The sequence below is a fragment of the Maylandia zebra genome, linkage group LG3 (assembly GCF_041146795.1).
Source record: "Maylandia zebra isolate NMK-2024a linkage group LG3, Mzebra_GT3a, whole genome shotgun sequence".
NCBI lineage: Eukaryota > Metazoa > Chordata > Actinopteri > Cichliformes > Cichlidae > Maylandia > Maylandia zebra.
In genome coordinates, this window is record NC_135169.1 from 16,139,667 (window position 1) to 16,159,250 (window position 19,584).

Sequence of the window (19,584 nt, forward strand, 5' to 3'; positions counted from 1 at the left end):
GATGGAGGGTTTTGTTTTGTGAAGACCAAATGCTATGTCCTCATGAAGTACACAGACACACACCTACACACACAGTACTTGGATGCAGGGGGCACAAAAATCCACACAGAATAAAATCAAAGTACTTCATTCATTATATTAAGTTATAATTATATTAATAGCTGATTTGTGAAATATATCATTAGCAATACATGAATTATTTTATCCACAACCATGTTTATAGTTGGACCATGCTAACAACGTTGGAAACATGACTATTTCTTTTTTATGCCTTTACTCCACTGGGCCTCATTTGTAACTGAGAAAGAAAGCTCAAACAAATAAAGTCCAGATGATTGAGCTGTTATCTAATGCAATCACCTGTAACATTTGGAACTCAATTTAATTCAATTTCATTTGAATTCTTTGAATTGACAACAAATCTGAAGTAAATTTGTTTTCACATTTCTAATCATTGTGAATTCTTTACATATCATTATACAGAGACCTGTAATACAGTAAGCACTTACGAATACACAATACACAGATTTTAACTGACTGCAAAATGATACACGATAAACAATACGGGATGTTTCTAAGTTACTTCCTTGTTTTCAGTCTCACTCAGTGATGGGCACGTTTTTTAATTGTAGAATAGAAAGGTTCCTCTGCCACAGGTTGGTAGATATCTTGTGAAGGTTTGTATGCAACAGCCGTTTTCACTGTTTCTGCTTTGAAGAGAGATAGAATTGAATATGTTGGTTTACAAAATTGTATGAAGGGAGGCTGGCTAGTGCACCTTAATCGTAAAGGCATTTCTTACTGTGTTCTGTGTTCTGTCCCATTTGATCCCTTTTTGAGCCTGCAGTAAAAAAAAAAAAAAGTAAAAAAAAAGTAAAATAAATAAATAAATAAAAAAAGTTAAAAAAAAGTGTATATATATATATACATATATATATGTGTATGTATGTGTGTGTGTGTGTGTGTGTGTGTGTGTGTGTGTGTGTATTTACTTTACCTCTGTAGATATCTTTGCCGATAAGATAGAGTCCCACCACCACAACCACAGTACTCAGTAAAATAGTTGCAATGATCCAAGGTGTTGAATCTGCATAGTGGCACTTCTCTTTGCAACCATCTTGATTAGTTGTTGGATTTATATCTTGAGCGTATGAAGAAAGATGAAATGTTAATTTTGCTTCTTCACACTTACATAATGTTTAAAATGTTACAAATCTTGTAATCAACTCCTCTAAAAAATTTCAAATAACCTTAAATAACCGATTAATTAACTGCTCAAATTTCACAGCTTTGCTTTAAGCCTCTTTCAGAAAAAACAAAAAAGAGAAAAGGCAAATATTTGTATCACACGTTTGTATAAATATTTAGAAAAATTGCTGTTTCTCACCTGTGAGACATGGCGCAGAGACAGACAGCCAGCTCTCTGGGGATTCTCCACCTCCTGAGATTTTGCACTTGTAAAGTCCTTCATCAGACTTGGAAACTCTGGTGATGGTCAAGTTTCCTCTTGAGCTGCTCCCTATGTGACGCCCATATTTATAGAAGTCAGCTGCGATGCTGGAGGAAAGGATCTTGTTTCTGCAGCGTAGAGTAACAGCATCTCCCTCCATCACAGGAACAGCAGCAATCTCCAGGATAACAGAACCAGCTGAACAGCAAGTGAGTTAAATTTATAAAATATTGAACTTGTGTTTGTTTGTGACAAAATATTGCTGCCTTCATTCAATCATACCAGTGACAGTGATGTTGATATTGTTGCTTCTCTTCCCTCCTGCTGTCCCACACCAGTATTCTCCACTGTCACGTGCATGAAGAGGATTAATCATACACTCTGAACCTGTTGTTTTCTTACTGGTTTTGTTGCATTGCTTTGCTTCCTCTGTCATCTTATATAACACATGTCCATGAGAGATCTCCCCACAGTAAAAGCTGGCTGACTCATATTCAAAAAACTGGGATTTGTTTGGAACAATACGAAGAGAAACTGCATCTGAGAAAAAATGACCAAAAAAACAAAAATGGATTCAGTTTATTAATAAATTAACAAACTCCTGGGTTTTAGTTTTACAATAAAAAACCCAAAATGAAAACTATAATAGCCAATAAAATATGCAATAAAATGTGACTAAACCCAGTACAAGTGGTGATTGACTAAAATGTTCTTTTTTGTGTTTAAATAAATCATATTTTCCACTTATAGCAAAATGATAACAAGTACACAGATATTACCCACCAACTTTCTGATCATGTGCACACTGCAGGATCAGCACAATTATCACTGAAAAGAGAAAAAAATGTTACCAAAAGATGTCAAACATGCCAACTCTTAGAGTTACAGTTGCTATTCCTTATTACGTTTCTAAGGTGTCACCAAAGGTTTCTGCTACATGAAAGCTTTAAATAACCACAGCCTTTTAACAACATTGTTAAACTTAAGGAACTCTTTATAGTTTAATTTTCATGTATAAACTGAGACACTACTTACACAGTCTGATGCACAGAGCTCTGACCTCCATGATGTCTTGCCGGAGACCAACCAATAGATGCTTCCTGTATGACCTTTGTGAATCAACTATGTAAAGATTGTAAATAGAGAAGCAGAGCTGTTGCTGTGGTAGGTGAAAGAGAACACAGACTGACGCTTTCAAATCTATTTGTAGCTTTTTAACATTCACCTTTGTTATACTTACATTATACCAGTGATGGCTTAGTCAGTCACAGTAATACTAACAGCTTATAACTAAATTTTCATGTAGCACTACAGGAAAGCTCAAGTAGCTTTAAGTCATTGGAAATCCTCACCAATAAGAAAGCACTGACTAAATGAATATTTTGCACCGTGTAGTTGTACAGATATTAAACTGGTGTGACACCAGAGTCAACAACAGAGCTGTTTTCTCACAGTCTGACACAGAGACAAACACTGAACTCAGTGATGTTTTGCATCAGACACAAAAACAGACTTGAAACAACTAAATATTTCCAATCTGCTGTTATATGGGTTAAACCTCAGTAATTCCATTTATAACCAGAAAGTCACACTAGTGCTGCCTTCAACACAACATGTAGTCATTTCACATTCACTTTTTTATTCTTGATTCATAGCACTGAACTAAATCAGTTGCGATCTACAGTGTTGCCAGAGTTACCAGAGTTATATTTACATGTGCATACAGGTTTATGCCTCCGACATTCTCCTAAAGAGTAGGTGTTAATATTCAGAGCAAAGCTCTATTATGGCTACGTTTACATTTGACCCCATTGTTTCAGCACTAACATTAGCCCATTGAAAATATCCTAACATTAGCAGAGACACTTTAATGATGCAATGATGTTATCATCAGTTTTAAAAGGTAAATATGACTGGACTGCTTTAAGGATTTCTGTGAGAGATGATAAGGATTTTGTACATGAAGCACAGTGATCTGGATGGTGCCTTTATGAGGGTTATGTTGCCAGTATTTTAAAAGAAAGATGAATATGACATGAGCTTGTTTACAGCTTGACTTGCATCTAAGGGGGTTTCCATTTCTCCTTAGCGCCATGCACCACCTAGTGACCTTTGAGTAATATCAAAGGAATCAGTAAATAAAGACAGAATAAAGATATGATAAAAATATTATTTGACTCATGAATTGAATTTTGAATCCCCACTTATGTTATTTATCAGTTACAATGATCTTTGAGCCTCAGTCTGCCTCTCTCTCTCCCTCTCTCTCTCTCTGTCTCAATCAATAGCATCATTCTAGCTTTGGATTATCAACATGGGGAAGGTCATAGGACGAGTCACTTTATTATCATGCCTAAAGCTGAATATTTATATTTCTAAAAGAAAGTCAAATATCAAGTATATAAGCTTGAAACAAACAAGAAAAACACATTAACCACTGCACCTGACTTATTTCAGTGGACCAGCTTCTAGATATATTACACACCCATTAGAGTATAAGCACATATTTTCAACATGTAGGTCATAACAGTGTACAAATACCTTCAGAAAATCACAAATTACTCGGTATGACTTCATCTTCTGGGCCTTGTGTTCAGCATCATAAACAACAATCAAAGACAACAGTGCTTAAACTGAAGGTCCTGGCAGTCCTAAATATTCTGTTCTCTTTTCTTCTTCCTCATTTGAGCACCTCTTTTTTAGCTTAATTTTAAAAAGTATAAAATAACAACAAAATAATTAAAAAGGCCATTGCCTCACAGAGTGACTGTCAAGTGTTTTGGGGTCATCTTGCACAAATGATTTGGGAGGCTCATTTCTATTGAGTTGCCTTCCTGGTCTCCCCCTGTTTCCCACACCTTCAACTAATAATTCATCACGTAAATATTTAAGGAATAGTGGTTGATGTGATTCTCTGCGAGACCGTGGTGGTATCTCCTAGAAATGGACTGACCCAATATACAGTATTGCTATCAGTCTGATCAGAATCAGAATCAGAATCAGAATACTTTATTGATCCCTGGGGGAAATTATTTTTTGTTACAGTGCTCCATTTTAAACCAACATTAAGACAAGACAGACAATACGCTAACTAAGAATAGTACAATATATACATATATATACATACATACATACATACATAAGTCACTTATAAATAAATATTTGGAAAAGAAACATGTGTAGTTGACCTAAGTTACTGGATCGGATATCAGGGAGAAATAAAAATGTGATCCAATCGATTAAATATCACAAAACCACCTCTGAACATCTCTGAGCAAGCTATCCCAGAGAATTAAAGCAAGTGTGTAAGTTCATCTCTGAATGGTTGTAAAGCATTCCCACGATATGCTTAACAACCAACACTGAACTGGACATGTGTGTGCTTAATAGCAGGGGCGGAGCATGGGGGTGGCTTACGGGGCTTAAGCCCGGGTTGTTTTGTCAGAAGCCCGGGGTATTTTGGAGTGTAATTTTTTCATAGTTAGATGCCTGGCTGACAACTGTATAAAACAAAAAGTACACACAATATTCGAAGCACATAGTGCACACTGTGGGAATTTACGACTGTGCGTGAATCCCCCCCTGATATTGGTATGATCCAAGCTCAGGCACTAAGCGACTGAGCGAGGGGGCGGGGGCAGCTGCTGCCCGTGAGTGCGCTGTTGGAGAGACGGAGCCAGCCATACTAAGGAGAGCTTAAGTTTGACCAGGTACCAAAGCAAATCATTCGTACCGTACAAATAATGTAAATATGACGGTGCATCACGAAAGATTGATATCAAACTGATCACTTGACCAATATTACGTTACTTGCTCTTCAAGTGAATCAACAAATGGCGAAATGAAAAGCCGAACAAATGCTATTTTTTTTTAGAGTCTTAGCTTATGTGTGTTTATTTCATATTTTCAGTTCTTACCCTCCCGACTAAATCGGTTTCAGTAATGCACTGAAATATAAGAATGGACATTAGAGGGTTCTTTCAAAGAAAAAACTCAGGTAAATGTTATTTTATATATTATGCTTTGTATGTTGTTCAGTATATTTCTATGCAAAACAAGAGGGATTTCAGTACACAGCAGGATATTCACATTTGTAACCAGATATTTACACTTTAGGGAGAAAACATAAAACATTTTTACTGTACAACATCAATTTAGAGTAAACTTTTGTTTTAGATAAATATTGAAATATATTTTGAATTAGTTAAATGTCAGAATAAAGAGAGACAGAGCTGTTTATTTTTTTATCACTTTCATTAAATTTAGGAGTACATGTACACTAAGTTTATTGTTAATTAATAAGAAAACTCCAGACGATTCCATTCTGAGCTGAAGAAGCTTCTGATAGGTTAGTAGAGTCCATGTGAGTAAACAGGTGGCACAGCTGTGGATGCATATAAGGCAAAACACAGAGCCTGTTTCTTTGACATGGGAAAATCAAGAGATGTCAACCAAAACACCAGGAAAAGAATCGTGGAGCTCCATAAGTGTGGCTCAGTTTGAATACAATTTGGTGCCATTTGCAATTAAAAAACACAGACAGTTTCTCTCTTTACTCTTAAAGTTAACAAATATGTTTTTATATTTATCAATCTAAAAAAATAAACATTTAGTCTGATTTGATGTTACAATTAAAAAAGTGTTTGTGTTTTGATCTGAAGAGTTTGTAAATATCTGGTTTCAACTGTATATTTGATGATTGTCAGCACAAAGAGGGAGAGAGGAGCAGAGATTGAGATGGAGAATGAGGACAGAACAGAGATGAACAAGAGCAGGTGAGACACACATGTTAGTCAAATGGTTGCTTACTAAAAGTATCACCGTATCACAGGTCCTCATGTATCTCGTACCTAGTGTTTCTTTTTAGGTTTGCTATTTTTCAAATTCTATATTTATTAAGTTCTGCAGGCTTGTTTGCACAACAAGGCTAAATAATTATATAAACTTTTCTCAATCTAAATATTGTACTTTGGTAGAATTAAATAAATAAGTGTAGTGCAGGTCTATGATGATTTTTAGTGCTACTATCATCTAGTTCTGATTGTGGTTATGTCTTGGTTAAGTCCTCAGTAATCCTGCTTTTGAACTGTTGTAGTCCTGTTTTAATTCTGGATCAGTTCTGGGTCTGGTTGAATTGGGGTTTAGTCCCTGTGTCTTGATACAGCCCCGACTTCGTTCTGTCTTGCTGCTCAATTAAAAAACTAGTTTAAGGTGTCCTGCATGTGTGATATATATTTTTCCCTATATGAAGTCATTCTTTTTTGAACAAAACTCAAAACAGAGCCTATTAATCTTTCAGTCATTTCTACACCCCCCCCCCCCCCCCCCCCCCCTCAAAAAAAAAAAAAAAAATCCCACATGCATACTACCCTTTAGGGCTAAGCCCCGGGTGTTTCAAATGTCTGGCTCCTCCTCTGCTTAATAGACTGGCAAATTACAGCAGGATTTTCCTATCCTCGGTCAGAAGGCACAGGTGACTTATATGATGAAAAAGAGGGTCCACAGCAATGATAATTAGGGTTCCTTTAATCCAAACATCTCCAGAAATGAATTCGTGTGAGTATATGTATGTGTGGTTCTGTAAAAATAACAGAAATTACAATTAGCAGACAATTAAAGTCAACCAAACTGGTCTAAATAATACAGAAAGGGTTGAACAGAAATGATTAAACACCACCCCCTGGTGGACACAAATGGGCTGCTGCACAGGGATAGACTCCATCTTTACTTTGGGCAGCTCAGTTCACAAGGGTAGCGCCATTTTGGTCAGATCAGCGTGAATATACATTGTCTCCTGGCTACACGAACAGCTGGAAAACTCTACTAAGCATCACCCAATGTACATAGCTAAGTATATGATAAGTTACAACGATAGAACAAACAAATACAAGGCACTTACTTATCATTCACGCACACGCACTAGACATGTTCAGTACAACAGCCCAGCTCCACCAGCGCTATCACGGTGAACCAGCGCAAACACAAACAAAGGATGGGAGGAATGTACCATCTTAGCAGTGGTTAGAGGGGGTCCGTGGAACAGTCTATATACACAAATCACAGGGGTTTTATACACTTGGACTCAGTGTTGGGAAGGTTACTTTTAAAAGGTATTCCATTACAGAATACAGAATACATGCCCCAAAATGTATTCTCTAACGTATTCCGTTACGTTACTCAATGACAGTAACGTATTCTGAATACTTTGGATTAATTAATATATTATCATGCTTTTTACAACAACCTGAATGTACTATTGCTGTGTGATTTATTACTATTACTGAAGGTCCACGACTCCGAACTGTAGTAAAGGGACCTCTGACTAATACGGCGGGGTCCCTGTCGGCTCGTAGCCGAAAAATAGCTTTACTTTGTTGTGTGGGTCAACTTTTCTTGCGAGAGACAGAGAGAGGCGTTGAAAGACTGCTCCAACGGAACTTATTGTTTTCGGAGGAAAACACGAACACGTTGTACAGTCGAGTCTTAATAGCTTACTTACAACTGGGCTCGTCAGGCACTCTTCTTGGCTGCAGTGGTTATTATTATATTTACATGCTTCCAGCTCCCGTTTTTCCTCGATGACTGCTCGTACCTTTCCACTCCCCTTTTTCTCCCTCCTCGCGCTCACAGACCCATAACGTGTATGGCAGTGCATTCTCCCTGCAACACGGACTACACTGCCCATGATGCTACATTCTTTAGAGCTATGCCTGTAGCATTCTGCCTGTTAGCTTAGCACAACAACAACAACAACGAAAAGGCGCTCTCTCACCCAGGAAACACACAGTCGCAGAGAGAGAGAGAGAGAGAGAGAGTGTCGCCCTGTATCCATGGCAACCGTAACGCTGCCGCCTGGAACAACAGAACGTAGCTGTCAAACAAAACCCAAACAGTCCTGACCCGCGACAAAATGAAACAGGAAAGTACCGCAGTGTAATCCATTTCTTTCAACAATGTAACTGTATTCTTTTTAAACGGTAACTGTAACGGAATACAGTTACTCATATTTTGTATTTTAAATATGTAACGGCGGTACATGTATTCCGTTACTCCCCAACACTGCTTGGACTACATCGTGAAGCTCATTGAGAGAAGGCCAGACTGCAGTGCAGTCAACAAAGCAAACCGTGACTGCGGAGTCTATGATATAAGGCATATTTAGAATTATGTATTTTTTTCTTTGCTACATAATTCCATATATCTAGCTTAGCATATATATATATATATATATATATATATATATATATGACCCAAAATGCAGGACTCTGGTCCAGAAAGTTAAATATTGCACAGTGGTGGTGATAGTAGTTGTGTAGTCTGTGTATAGAAGAAAGTCCTTGGATAGCAGACAATTAACTGTCAAACTGTGTCCTCAGCAGTGTTGGGCAAGTTACTTTGAAAAAGTAATTAATTATAGTTACTAGTTACTTCTTCAAAAATAGTAACTGAGTTACAATATTCTAAAAGTAATTAATACTTGAAAAGTAACAATTGCGTTACTTTAAAAAAACGTTTAACCCTCTGGGGTTGGCGGGAGTTGAAAGTCCGTGTTGCTCGGCGACAGCACCAAAACATCACTGCTCTCGAGAAGATCTGCATGGAGGAATGGGCCAAAATACCAGCTACTGTGTGTGCAAACCTGGTAAAGACCTATAGTAAACGTTTGACCTCTGTTATTGCCAACAAAGGTTATGTTACAAAGTATTGAGTTGTATTTTTGTTATTGACCAAATACTTATTTTCCACCCTGATTTACGAATAAATTCTTTACAAATCCTACCATGTGAATTCATGGATTTTTTTTTCACATTCTGTCTCTCACAGTTGAAGTGTACCTCTGGTGCAAATGACTGACCTCTGTCATCATTTTAAGTGGGGGAACTTGCACAATCGGTGGCTGACTAAATACTTTTTTGCCCCACTGTATCACCTTGTTGCTTTGTCTTTAAGTGGTCATGTGATTGGATTACCACGACTACTTTATTCTTCCTCAGTCAAACAGCAGCACTCATGCGTTTGTTTTGCCCCCTTAGCTCCAGGTGTTGTGCTGGACAGTGATCGTGATTACCGTCCGCGGGAGCTGCTTAAAGCTGTAGCGTCCAGATTACTTACGTAGTCAGCTACTTCCATGCAACTGATATAAGATGCAGTAAGCTGAACACAGCTTCAACCGTCTGTTTGTTGAAAAATAGCAACGGATCGCATTTTCTTGTTAGTAACTGTAACAGCGTTGTAACGATAGGAATAGTAATTAGTTAGATTACTCGTTACGGAAAAAGTAACGCCGTTATATGTAATGCCGTTATTCCCATCACTAGTCGTCAGTGCATGTGTGAGTTCAGGGTGGTTATGGCCTTTGAAAAGAATTTATTCGTGAGTCTGTGAGCCTTTGTGCTTTGTGCTGATACACCTGCAGCACTTCCCTGAGGGAAGCAGGTTGAACAGGTCGAAACCAGGGTGGGAGCTGTCTTTGATATTTGCTGCTCTGCTGAGGCAACAGGAGGAATAAATGTCCATCAGGGACGGGAGAGGGCAGCTGATGATCTCCTGTGCTACCTTGACTACACTCTGAAGCCTTGCTCTATCTGCCTTGGAGCAGATGCGGTAACATACTGTGATGCAGTGTGTTAGTGACTCTCAACGGAAAACGTGCTTTGAAAGGTCATGTAGAGTAGAAAAGTCCTGTAACCAGTCCATTTAAAAAGACAGGTAAAACCAAACTTCTCAAATTTGGACACATCAGACCAAAGTGCAGATTTCTTAGCCCAAACAAATCTCTTCTGCTTATTGCTTTCCTTAGTAGTGTTTTTTAGCAGCAATTTGACCATAAAGGTCTGATTAACACAGTATCCTCTCAACAGCTGATGTGGAGATGTGTCTGCTACTGGAACTCTGTGTGGCATTTGTCTGGGCTCTAATCCGAGATGCTATTAACTTTAAGCTGGCCACTCGGATGAATTTATTCCCAGCAGCAGAGGTCACTCTTGGTCTTCCTCTCAAGTGCGACTGCACTTGGGGTCACATTTGAAGTTTTCCACACTGACTGAGCTTCAGTTCTTAAAGTAATGATGGACTGTCATTTCTCTTTATTTAGCTGATTGGTTCGTGCCATGATATGAATTCTACCTGCTGTCAAAAAAGGCTGTCAGCTGTTTACCGACCTGACTTCGGCACAACACAACTTGTGGTCCTAACCAAAGCAAGAAATTCCACAAATGATCCCTGACACACCTGTGAAGTATTTCAGGTGACTACGTTATGAAGCTCATTGAGAGAAGGCCAAAGGTTTGCAAAGCAGTCAACAAAGCAAACAGTGACTACTTTGAGGAATCTATATTATATGACATATTTAGAGTTATGTATATATATTTTTTGCTACATAATTCCATAAATCTAGCCTAATATATTTATAAATTAATAATATATTTAGTGTCTTTATTTTGTATCTACAATGTTGAAATTATTACAAATAAAGAAAAACCATTATATGAGAAAGCGTGTCCAAATTTTGTGACTTGTAGTTTTAATAGTGTTTTCAAGCATTAGTAAAATGAGTAACATGCATTACTCATCTAAATATATATTAAAAACTCACAGAGCATTTAGTATGATATGACCTCTGCCCTGCTACCAAATCCTAAAAGGGGACAGTGCACATTGTTTTTTTCCTTTCGATGATACCTCAAGGCTTATCTTTGCTGTAGAGGACAGTTTGAGCTGGAAAATGAAAGCGTCAATAGAAACTTTGCCACACGCCCACAGACACACACTCACAGTTTCATAGTTTTTTTATCCAGATTTAGTAAGTCCCTAGATACTGTGGCACTTTTTATTTTTCTGGTCACCTTCCATAGCAATACCAACAATAGCCATTAGATGGTAGCAGAGCTGATCTGTCATCTTTGCCAGATAACCCGTCACCGCCAAATCATCTGAAGAAAAAAAGCTTTAGCATTGCGGAGGTCTGTGTGTACTCAGCCAGAATATATCAGTACCATATACATGTAAGTAAAAAAGCTTTATGTTGTATAAATGTTTACTTTATCAAAAGCAATAGTTGTCAGGAATTAATACTTAACATTTCTACTTTTTATCATTTATGAATGAAAGTGCAGTGGGATAAAACACATTGCAGTTCTCCTTTTTTGTTAGTTTTGGGCCTAGAATAGAATTTAGATCAGGGAGTATCTCCTGATCAGGTTGAGCTTCTGGATGGCATCTGGGTTAAAAAGTTGAAAATCAGATTTGATATTCTTCACAAGAAATAAACACTATTTGTGCACCACCTCACTTCCTTCATAATCATAGCATCACTAACACCCACTGAGCTCCCGTCATCTGATTTCACACAGTCTGACCAAACAAATATAGAAAGTCTTTGGCTTTATTGAGTAGAAACAAGACACCATTTTTTTAATCAACCATATTTCAGTTACAGACATGCACAGAGTCGTGCTTCACGGGTATATTTGACTGCTGACCACAAGCTTGGTGTGTCTGTTTCAGAAAAAAACAGTTTCAAAACACTTTAAGATTAGGAGTTAACCACAGTGAGTGTTTTTGAAAGTCAGTGCAGCTCTTTTCTTGTAACAGCATTCATACACTTTTAAGTTAACCCTTTAAGACCTACCATAGAACCAAGTCCGCCAGAGCTTATATTATATTTTTACATGCTGTGGAGCCATTTTTGGGAGCATTTCAAGTTGCTATACATCAATACAACCATTATAGCCCAGATTTTAATAATATGTATTCATTAAGTGCATAGTAATTACATAAATTGCAAAAAAGTGCAATAAACTACAAAAAAATTGAAAATCGTTTTTGCTTTTTTAACATATATTTGTAGTTAGAGAAATTTAAGAGGCTTATCCCTCAAAACTGTAAATACAAAAAAGTTGCACAAACTAGTTTCCTACCACAGGAAATTTATTTTGAGTGTCTTCATAGTTTTATTTTTGAAATACACCAATTTTTATACACTGCAGGAAAAACGAAAATAAATATTATACTGCAAATTTGCAAAAAAGCAGCATATGCATCAAAATAAACTATTTCCAGCAGTGCAATATGAGTCCTAAGCATCCCAGAAACGACACAGAAAGTTATAAAGTCAAAGATAACTTTTAAAAAGACCAGTATATGCCCTGAGGCCCTGATCATAAAAAAGACTACATTTCCGCGAAAATGACGTCACTTCCGGTTTCGGGCAGGTAATGGCGGAAATGCAAAAGTTCGCGCTGACGTCTATTCCAACGTAGGAAGTGTTATGAACAGCTGATCGGATCGGCAAAGCGTGTTTCTGGAATATTATGTTTTTGTTCCTGCAAGCGCTTTTTATGCAGTTTTTGCAAAGCTTTATGTGGAAGGAAACTGTGACCTAGGACAAGCTGATGGCATAAAATGTAAGTACAACTCCTCCGGTTTCATATGCAAAAAAAAATTTTGCGCTAGCTTACGTGGTTGCAGAGCTACTGGGATTTAAAAATAGTTACGCAAAACAGAGCGTGCCCACTCCGATCGGCTGTAAAGGGTTAAGTTCAACATCTAAATAACAGACATGTTCTTTTGTTAGTATTCGAACTTCACATATGCTAAGAACCACGTGGCTTGCATCTGTAGCTAAATGCATGCACACGAGCTATATCAATTTATAGACATGCACACCAAACCTGATCTGAAAATGTACTGTACAGCTTGTTCAAGTACAAGCTGGATAAACCGCTCCTCACTGTAAGGTATAAAGGAAGTGCAGAACAAAAAGAAACTAAACTATTTGCTCTTCAGCATATCACACACCAATGTGTTTTTGAATTTAAACATTTGTTTTCGGAGCATCTGTTGTGAGTCAATCAATGATTTTCTGCTATGGGTTGGTAGGGACCCGCTGAGGGGATCTCTGCGATGGTTCCTGGTTCTGCTGTGACAACAGGCGGATTAAATCAGTTGGATGCCACATTTTTGCTTAATAAAACACTCACCTTTATTGCAAAAGTACTTGGCAAAGTTTTTAATGTTGCTTAATATTTACTATTAAAATATTTTTAATCACAGTTTAGTGTCATGCATGGCTATGAGTCTAAAGGACAGTTCACATTCATCGTATGTTGGAAAGCTACAGAGACAGGTAACTACAGTAACATCAGTGATAATGTTTGTTATAACTAAGTCACAATTTCACTGGGTGGATTTGTTGGATTCATTTTTTGAGCTAAGCTAAAAATGTATGATTTTTTGGATGAAATAAATAAATCTAAGCATTAACCCTTGTGTGGTGTTCATATTTTTGTTACTCAGCCAGTGTTCATGGGTCTGGTGGACCCGCTAGAGTTTTGGCTTTCCAAATTAACACTATCAAACAATTTTATGTTAAATTACTCAACAGATGTTTACTTCATCCCAATTACAAGCCATATGAACAGCAAACATGGTTAATTTTTTCCCTTTAACTTTGTTAGATCACATTTATGAATTAATGTGCTTCTCGTTTTTGTTTTGTTTTTTGTTTTTGTTTTTATAAAATGTTCTAAAAAAAAAATCAGTTATAATCAAGTGGAGTGAGTGGAAAGACAACACATTTACACGTGAAGCAATATGTTTCACAACTAAATGGGATCAGCTGCTCATCAATGGTGACATTGGGGATGTAAAACAGGTGGAGGTGGTGCACACACTTATCCCACACTGTCCTGATGGCAGCTAGCTTGTCTCTCTGCCGTCGAGCTAGTCTGTTGTCTCGGTTGTAATTATGATTTCTTGGGCCAGCTGATGGCTTTTTATACGGGGTCTGCATGTTCTGTCTATGAACTGATTCTGAGTCTACTCTCCCAGAGTACTCAAAGCACTTTATACAGCATGCGTTATTCATCCATTAACAGAAGAACTTTCTTCTATGGTTAAGAGCTTTTTCAGCATTCACACTCTGATGGATGCATCAGAGAGCAACTTGGTGTTAACATCTTGCCCAAGGATCTTTGGCATGCAGACTGGAGCCGACAGGGATTGAACCACCAACCTTCTGGTCACTAGATGTTAATGAATCAGCCCTTTTTCATCTGCTTTTACTCCTTAGTGGCTAAGGGTTGTCCTTCCAACTTGCAGGAAGCTGCCCACCTCCACTGATGAAGATGATCTCAGTCCAGGAGGGAAATACAGCATTCTGGTAAGGTGCCAAGGGCATACACAGTGGGCTGTGGTAGACTTATCCAATTTATCAAAACCCTGGTCCTGGTTTGGCCTGGGGTGTTGTTCAAGGCGGAGTTGGCGGAGATCAGTGGTTTACATGGGTATGTTCACAAATATCCCATGATGCCTCCACAAGTTGAGGACATGCTACAGACCCATGATAGACTAGCGACCTGTCCAAGGTATACCTTTCCTAGGATCGGCTCCAACCCAACAGCAACACTGAAATCAAGGAGCAGAAAAGAATGAGTGGATGAAATAAATTTAACATTTTGTTTGTTTTATATTTGAATTTTTAGTGTCTATGATACAGTTATGTTACAAAAGACTCATGTCACATGAACTAATGCCAAGAAACATTGATATCTGTTGTAAGACAAGTTTGTTATTAAATGTTACTTTTTTGGAACAGTGAGTTCAGCTTCACTAGTCATACCCAGACATGAATATTGCCACTCTTACTGAATCAAGAAATCACTTAAAAAGAACCAGAGAAGCAGGTTAAAGAGCAACATGATCATGCCACGATTGAAAAGAAACTAAAGCATGGAGAAACAAAGTCATCTGGAAAGAGCTGCAAAACCATTTTGAAGTGAAAGACTCATTGTCAGGTATCCCAAAAACGTGATTGCCAATGGTGTTGCAACCAGTGATTCATCAGTAATTCACTAGTCTCAACCATTCATCACATGTTAGGTGAATGCTGAGCATAAGGCATCATTGTTCTCAGTCTTACCTAAGGTATTGTAGAATAGCAAGCATCCTCTGCCACAGCTTGGTAGATACCTGGTGAAGCCATGTATGCTACTGTGGTTTTCACTGTTTCTGTTTGAAGAGAGATGAAATTGAATATGTTGGTTAACAAAATTGAATCTAATTCAATCACTTATTTACAACACTTTTCATCACATCTCAGCAATAACATTGTTTAAATTGTGATAAAAGATGCAATAAACAGGGAGAACAATTTAATACCAATATTATTATTAAAGGAGTACAAAATAACAGTTAGTCATAGTATTGTATATTTTGGCAACAAGGTGATATTATACTAGCAATAAAATGTTCATTTCTTATTTCGTATTAGGTAGAAGAATGGTTTTGTGAAATGATCAAAATGGCTGTGCTGAAACATGTTCTGTTAGGGAAAATGTCAAAGTGTTTGGTCGACAGACCAAAGAAGGTGATTAGACTTGATGGCAGAATGAATAAGTGTAGGCGAGTATACAAAAGAAGGGATCAGCAAATAAGAGAGCGGGGAGGACAGATCGAAGAAACTTAGTGAATCAGGAAGTGCAGAGCATTAGTAAGGAGGAAATGTGAAGCTGTGAAGATAATGAAGAGTTGAAAGAGGAGTGGTACTGATGACACAGCTGTGGGGTCATGGAAAATTCTAGAGGGTAGAGCAGTTGTACTTTTTAACCAGATTTTACTAAATATTATGTGCAGACTTATACTATATTATCACAATGATTTTTACCTAGAGGTTGAGTGTCACCCTGGCCCAAAGAATGATAAACTGGATTAGGACACAATTCAACTTCATCTGATGGAGACAAACAGTGGGAGTGAGGGAGCAGATAACCACAGCAACATCAGTAATTACAACCCATGTCTGCCTCTCATCGTCAATAATAGGATCACACCAGATAACACAGTTATTATTAAATAAGGTAAAAAATAAAATAAAATACAGTAACAGAAAATGAAATGAAATGAAATTAAAAAACAGATTTCTTATGAGAAACTTAATCTAACGGGATGTTATTGCTGATAGTAAAGGCATTTCTTACTGTTTGTGTTCTGTCCTGTTTGATCTTCTGTTGAGCCTGAACCGCATGCCATTGTTGACCAATAGACCAAAGCTGCAATAAAAAAAGGAAAAATAACTGCAATAACCAATAATCAAAACAGATGAATAGAGCAATTAAAGAAACTGAAGAAACATTAGCAACTGAAGAATAAAGCACACACACACATATATATATATATATTATATACATTTAATTATATAAAAATGTTTCCCCTTTTTTTACCTCTGTACAAATCTTTGCGGAAGTGATAGAGTCCCACCACTGCAATCAGAGTGCTCAGTAAAATAGTGACAACGATCCAAGGTGTAGTAGCAGCACAGTGGCTCCTCTTGTTGTAACTGTCTAGATAAGTTGTTGAATGTACATTTATCGAGTTTGAAGAAAGATTAAGTATAAATTTCACTATTAATAATTTCACACTTGCATGTTTAAAATGTTACGAATCCTATACCAAAGTCCTCTAAAAGGTCCAAAGAACCTTCTTCAGTAACTGATGATTAACCCCACAAAGAAAAAAAAACATACTGAAAGGCTTTGCAAATATTTGCATCACACATGTGTATAATTATTTTGAAACATTGCTGTTTCTCACCTGTGAAACATGGCGCAGAGACAGACAGCCAGCTCTCTGGTGATTCTCCAGCTCCTGCGATTTTGCACTTGTAAAGTCCTTCATCAGACTTTAAAACTCCTTGGATGGTCAGGCTTCCTGAGGAGCTGCTCCTGTTGTGAACTCCATTTTTGTAGAAATCAGCTGCGATATTGGATAAAGACATCTTGTTTCTGCAGCGCAGCGTCACAGCTTCTCCCTCCATCACAGGAACAGCAGGACTCTCCAGGATCACAGAACCAGCTGAATGACAGGTGATTTCAAGTTATAAAATGTTGAACTTGTGTTTGTTTGTGACAAAATACTGCCTTCACTAAAACATACCAGTGACAGTGATGTTGATATTGTTGCTTCTCTTCCCTCCTGCTGTCCCACACCAGTATTCTCCACTGTCACTTGCATAAAGAGGATGAATGGTGCACTTTGAACCTGTTGTCGTTACTGTTGTTTTCTTACTGGTTTTGCTGCATTGCTCTACTTCCTCCTTCATCTTATATAACACATCTCCATGAGAAGGCTCCTCACAGTAAAAACTAACTGACTCATATTCAAAAAACTGGGATTTGTTTGGAACAATATGAAGAAAAACTGCATCTGAGAAAAAATGACAAAATACAACAAAGATTCAATGTTATTGCTGAATTAACAAAGAGCTGGATTTAAGTTTCATCCAATCATTCGCTTCCACTTCCTTTTACAGGGTTGCGAGGGGCGCTGGAACCTATCCCAGCAGTCTTAAGGCGAGAGGCGGGGTACACCCTGGACAGATCGCCACTCTGTCACAGGGGTAACGCATAGACACAGACAACCATTTGCACTCACATTCACTCCTGCATTCAGACCTATGGGCAATTTAGACTTTCCAATTAACCTATCCCCACTAAGTGCAGATGGCAGCATGGTGATTACCACTGTTGCCTCAGAGGAAGAAGGTTATGAGTTCAGTTCCACCAGGCCAGGGTCTTTCTTTGTTGAGTTTGCATATTCTCCCTGTATATGTTTTCAGGTTTCAAGGTTTTCAACGGCTTCCTCCCACAGTCCAAAGACATGGATTTAAGTTGTAAATTAAAAATGTGATAACCAATAAAATGTGCATAACAACTTTTGTGACCAAACCCAGTAAAGGTGTTGATTGACCAAAATGTTCTTTTTGGTTTTTAAATAAACCATCTTTTCCTCCAATCACAAAATGATAAATAAGCAAACAGATATTACTCACCAACTTTCTGAGCATGTGCACACAGCAGAATCAGCACAGTCATCACTAAAAAGACCAAAAATAGTTACTATAAGATGTACCCACATCTTCAGACATCTTTAGAGTTGCCAACTCTTAGAGTTAATAGTGCTATTCCTTGTTAAGTTGTTGAATAGAAACATTACTTTGTACTTGTTATTTCTAAGGTGTCACCAAAGGTTTCTGCTACATGAAAGATTTAAATAACCACAGCCTTTTAACAACATTGTTAACCTTAACAAACTCTTTATAGTTTAATTTTAATGTATAAACTGAGACAGTACTTACACAGTCTGATGCACAGAGCTCTGACCTCCATGATGTCTTGCTGGAGACCAACCAATAGATGCTTCCTGTATGACCTTTGTAAAACAACTATGTGAAAATAGTTTTCAGAGAAGCAGAGCTGTTGCTGTGGTAGGTGAGACAGAGCACATACTGATGCTTTCAAATCTATTTGTAGCCATTTAACGGGTTTTTTATGCTTTCATTATACCAGTGATGGCCTAGCGAGTTACAGTAATCCTGACAGTTTATAACTAAATTTCCATGGTAGCACTAAAAAAAGCTCATGTTGCTTTAAGTCATTTGTACTGATCACCCATAACAAAGCACTGACTAAATGAATATTTTGCACCATGTAGTTGTACAGATATTAAACTGGTGGGACACCAGCATCAATAACAGAGCTGTGTTCTCACAGTCTGACACAGAGGCAAACACAAGAGTTTCAGATTATTCAATTTACTGGTCAAAATCTACAGTTCTTCCAATTTATTGTTCCTTCCATAATTCTTCTTCTACCCCACTTCAACCTCGAAATATTAAATACTTAGGTATTAATATCTCTCCTAAGCTTGCAGATTTAATAAAGTTAAACCACATCCCACTTCTAAAGAAAGTAGAAGGCGATCTGGCTAGATGTTAATCTTTACCCATATCACTCATGGGAAGGAGCACTGCTATAAAAATGATGGTCTTGCCAAAAAAAACAACTATTTATTTTCAGTGACCCCGAACGAACCATCACAAGATTGGTTCAGATCTCTGGATTCATATATTTCTTCTTTTGGAAAGACAAACCCCCGCGTTCAGCTACAAAGGACCAAATATAAAGGAGGACGAGATCTGCCTAACTTTCAACACTACTTCTTAGCCAACAGGCTTCCGTTCATGTCATACCCCCTTAGATGAGCCTTGGCTAGATGTAGAACAGGTAATATGCAATAATCTAGAGATTTCAGACTTACCATTTATCAGCTCAAACATCAAGCGACATGAATAGTTT

General features: G+C 37.7%; 2 protein-coding genes and 2 long non-coding RNA genes across 5 annotated transcripts in view; 1 reads left to right on the top strand and 3 right to left on the bottom strand.

The window, feature by feature from the left end:
- The window catches only part of LOC101487469 (butyrophilin subfamily 3 member A2), a 406,303-nt gene that overhangs the window by 308,185 nt on the left and 78,534 nt on the right, over positions 1 to 19,584 (top strand). The gene's annotated exons all lie outside the window — the stretch shown is intronic.
- Positions 803 to 1,501, bottom strand: LOC143416991 (uncharacterized). The gene is made up of 3 exons (XR_013097227.1): positions 1,388 to 1,501; positions 998 to 1,141; positions 803 to 841 (listed from the first exon to the last, which is right to left on the bottom strand). It is a non-coding gene; the product is annotated as an uncharacterized LOC143416991 (long non-coding RNA).
- LOC143416992 (uncharacterized) lies at positions 1,846 to 2,561 on the bottom strand. The gene is made up of 3 exons (XR_013097228.1): positions 2,486 to 2,561; positions 2,234 to 2,278; positions 1,846 to 1,990 (listed from the first exon to the last, which is right to left on the bottom strand). It is a non-coding gene; the product is annotated as an uncharacterized LOC143416992 (long non-coding RNA).
- On the bottom strand, positions 16,878 to 19,218 carry LOC143414053 (sialoadhesin-like). The gene is made up of 5 exons (XM_076877696.1): positions 18,585 to 19,218; positions 18,279 to 18,323; positions 17,384 to 17,653; positions 17,042 to 17,302; positions 16,878 to 16,939 (listed from the first exon to the last, which is right to left on the bottom strand). The coding sequence occupies exons 1-5, from the start codon at positions 18,613 to 18,615 to the stop codon at positions 16,878 to 16,880; spliced, it is 669 nt and encodes a 222-aa protein (XP_076733811.1). The 5' UTR covers positions 18,616 to 19,218.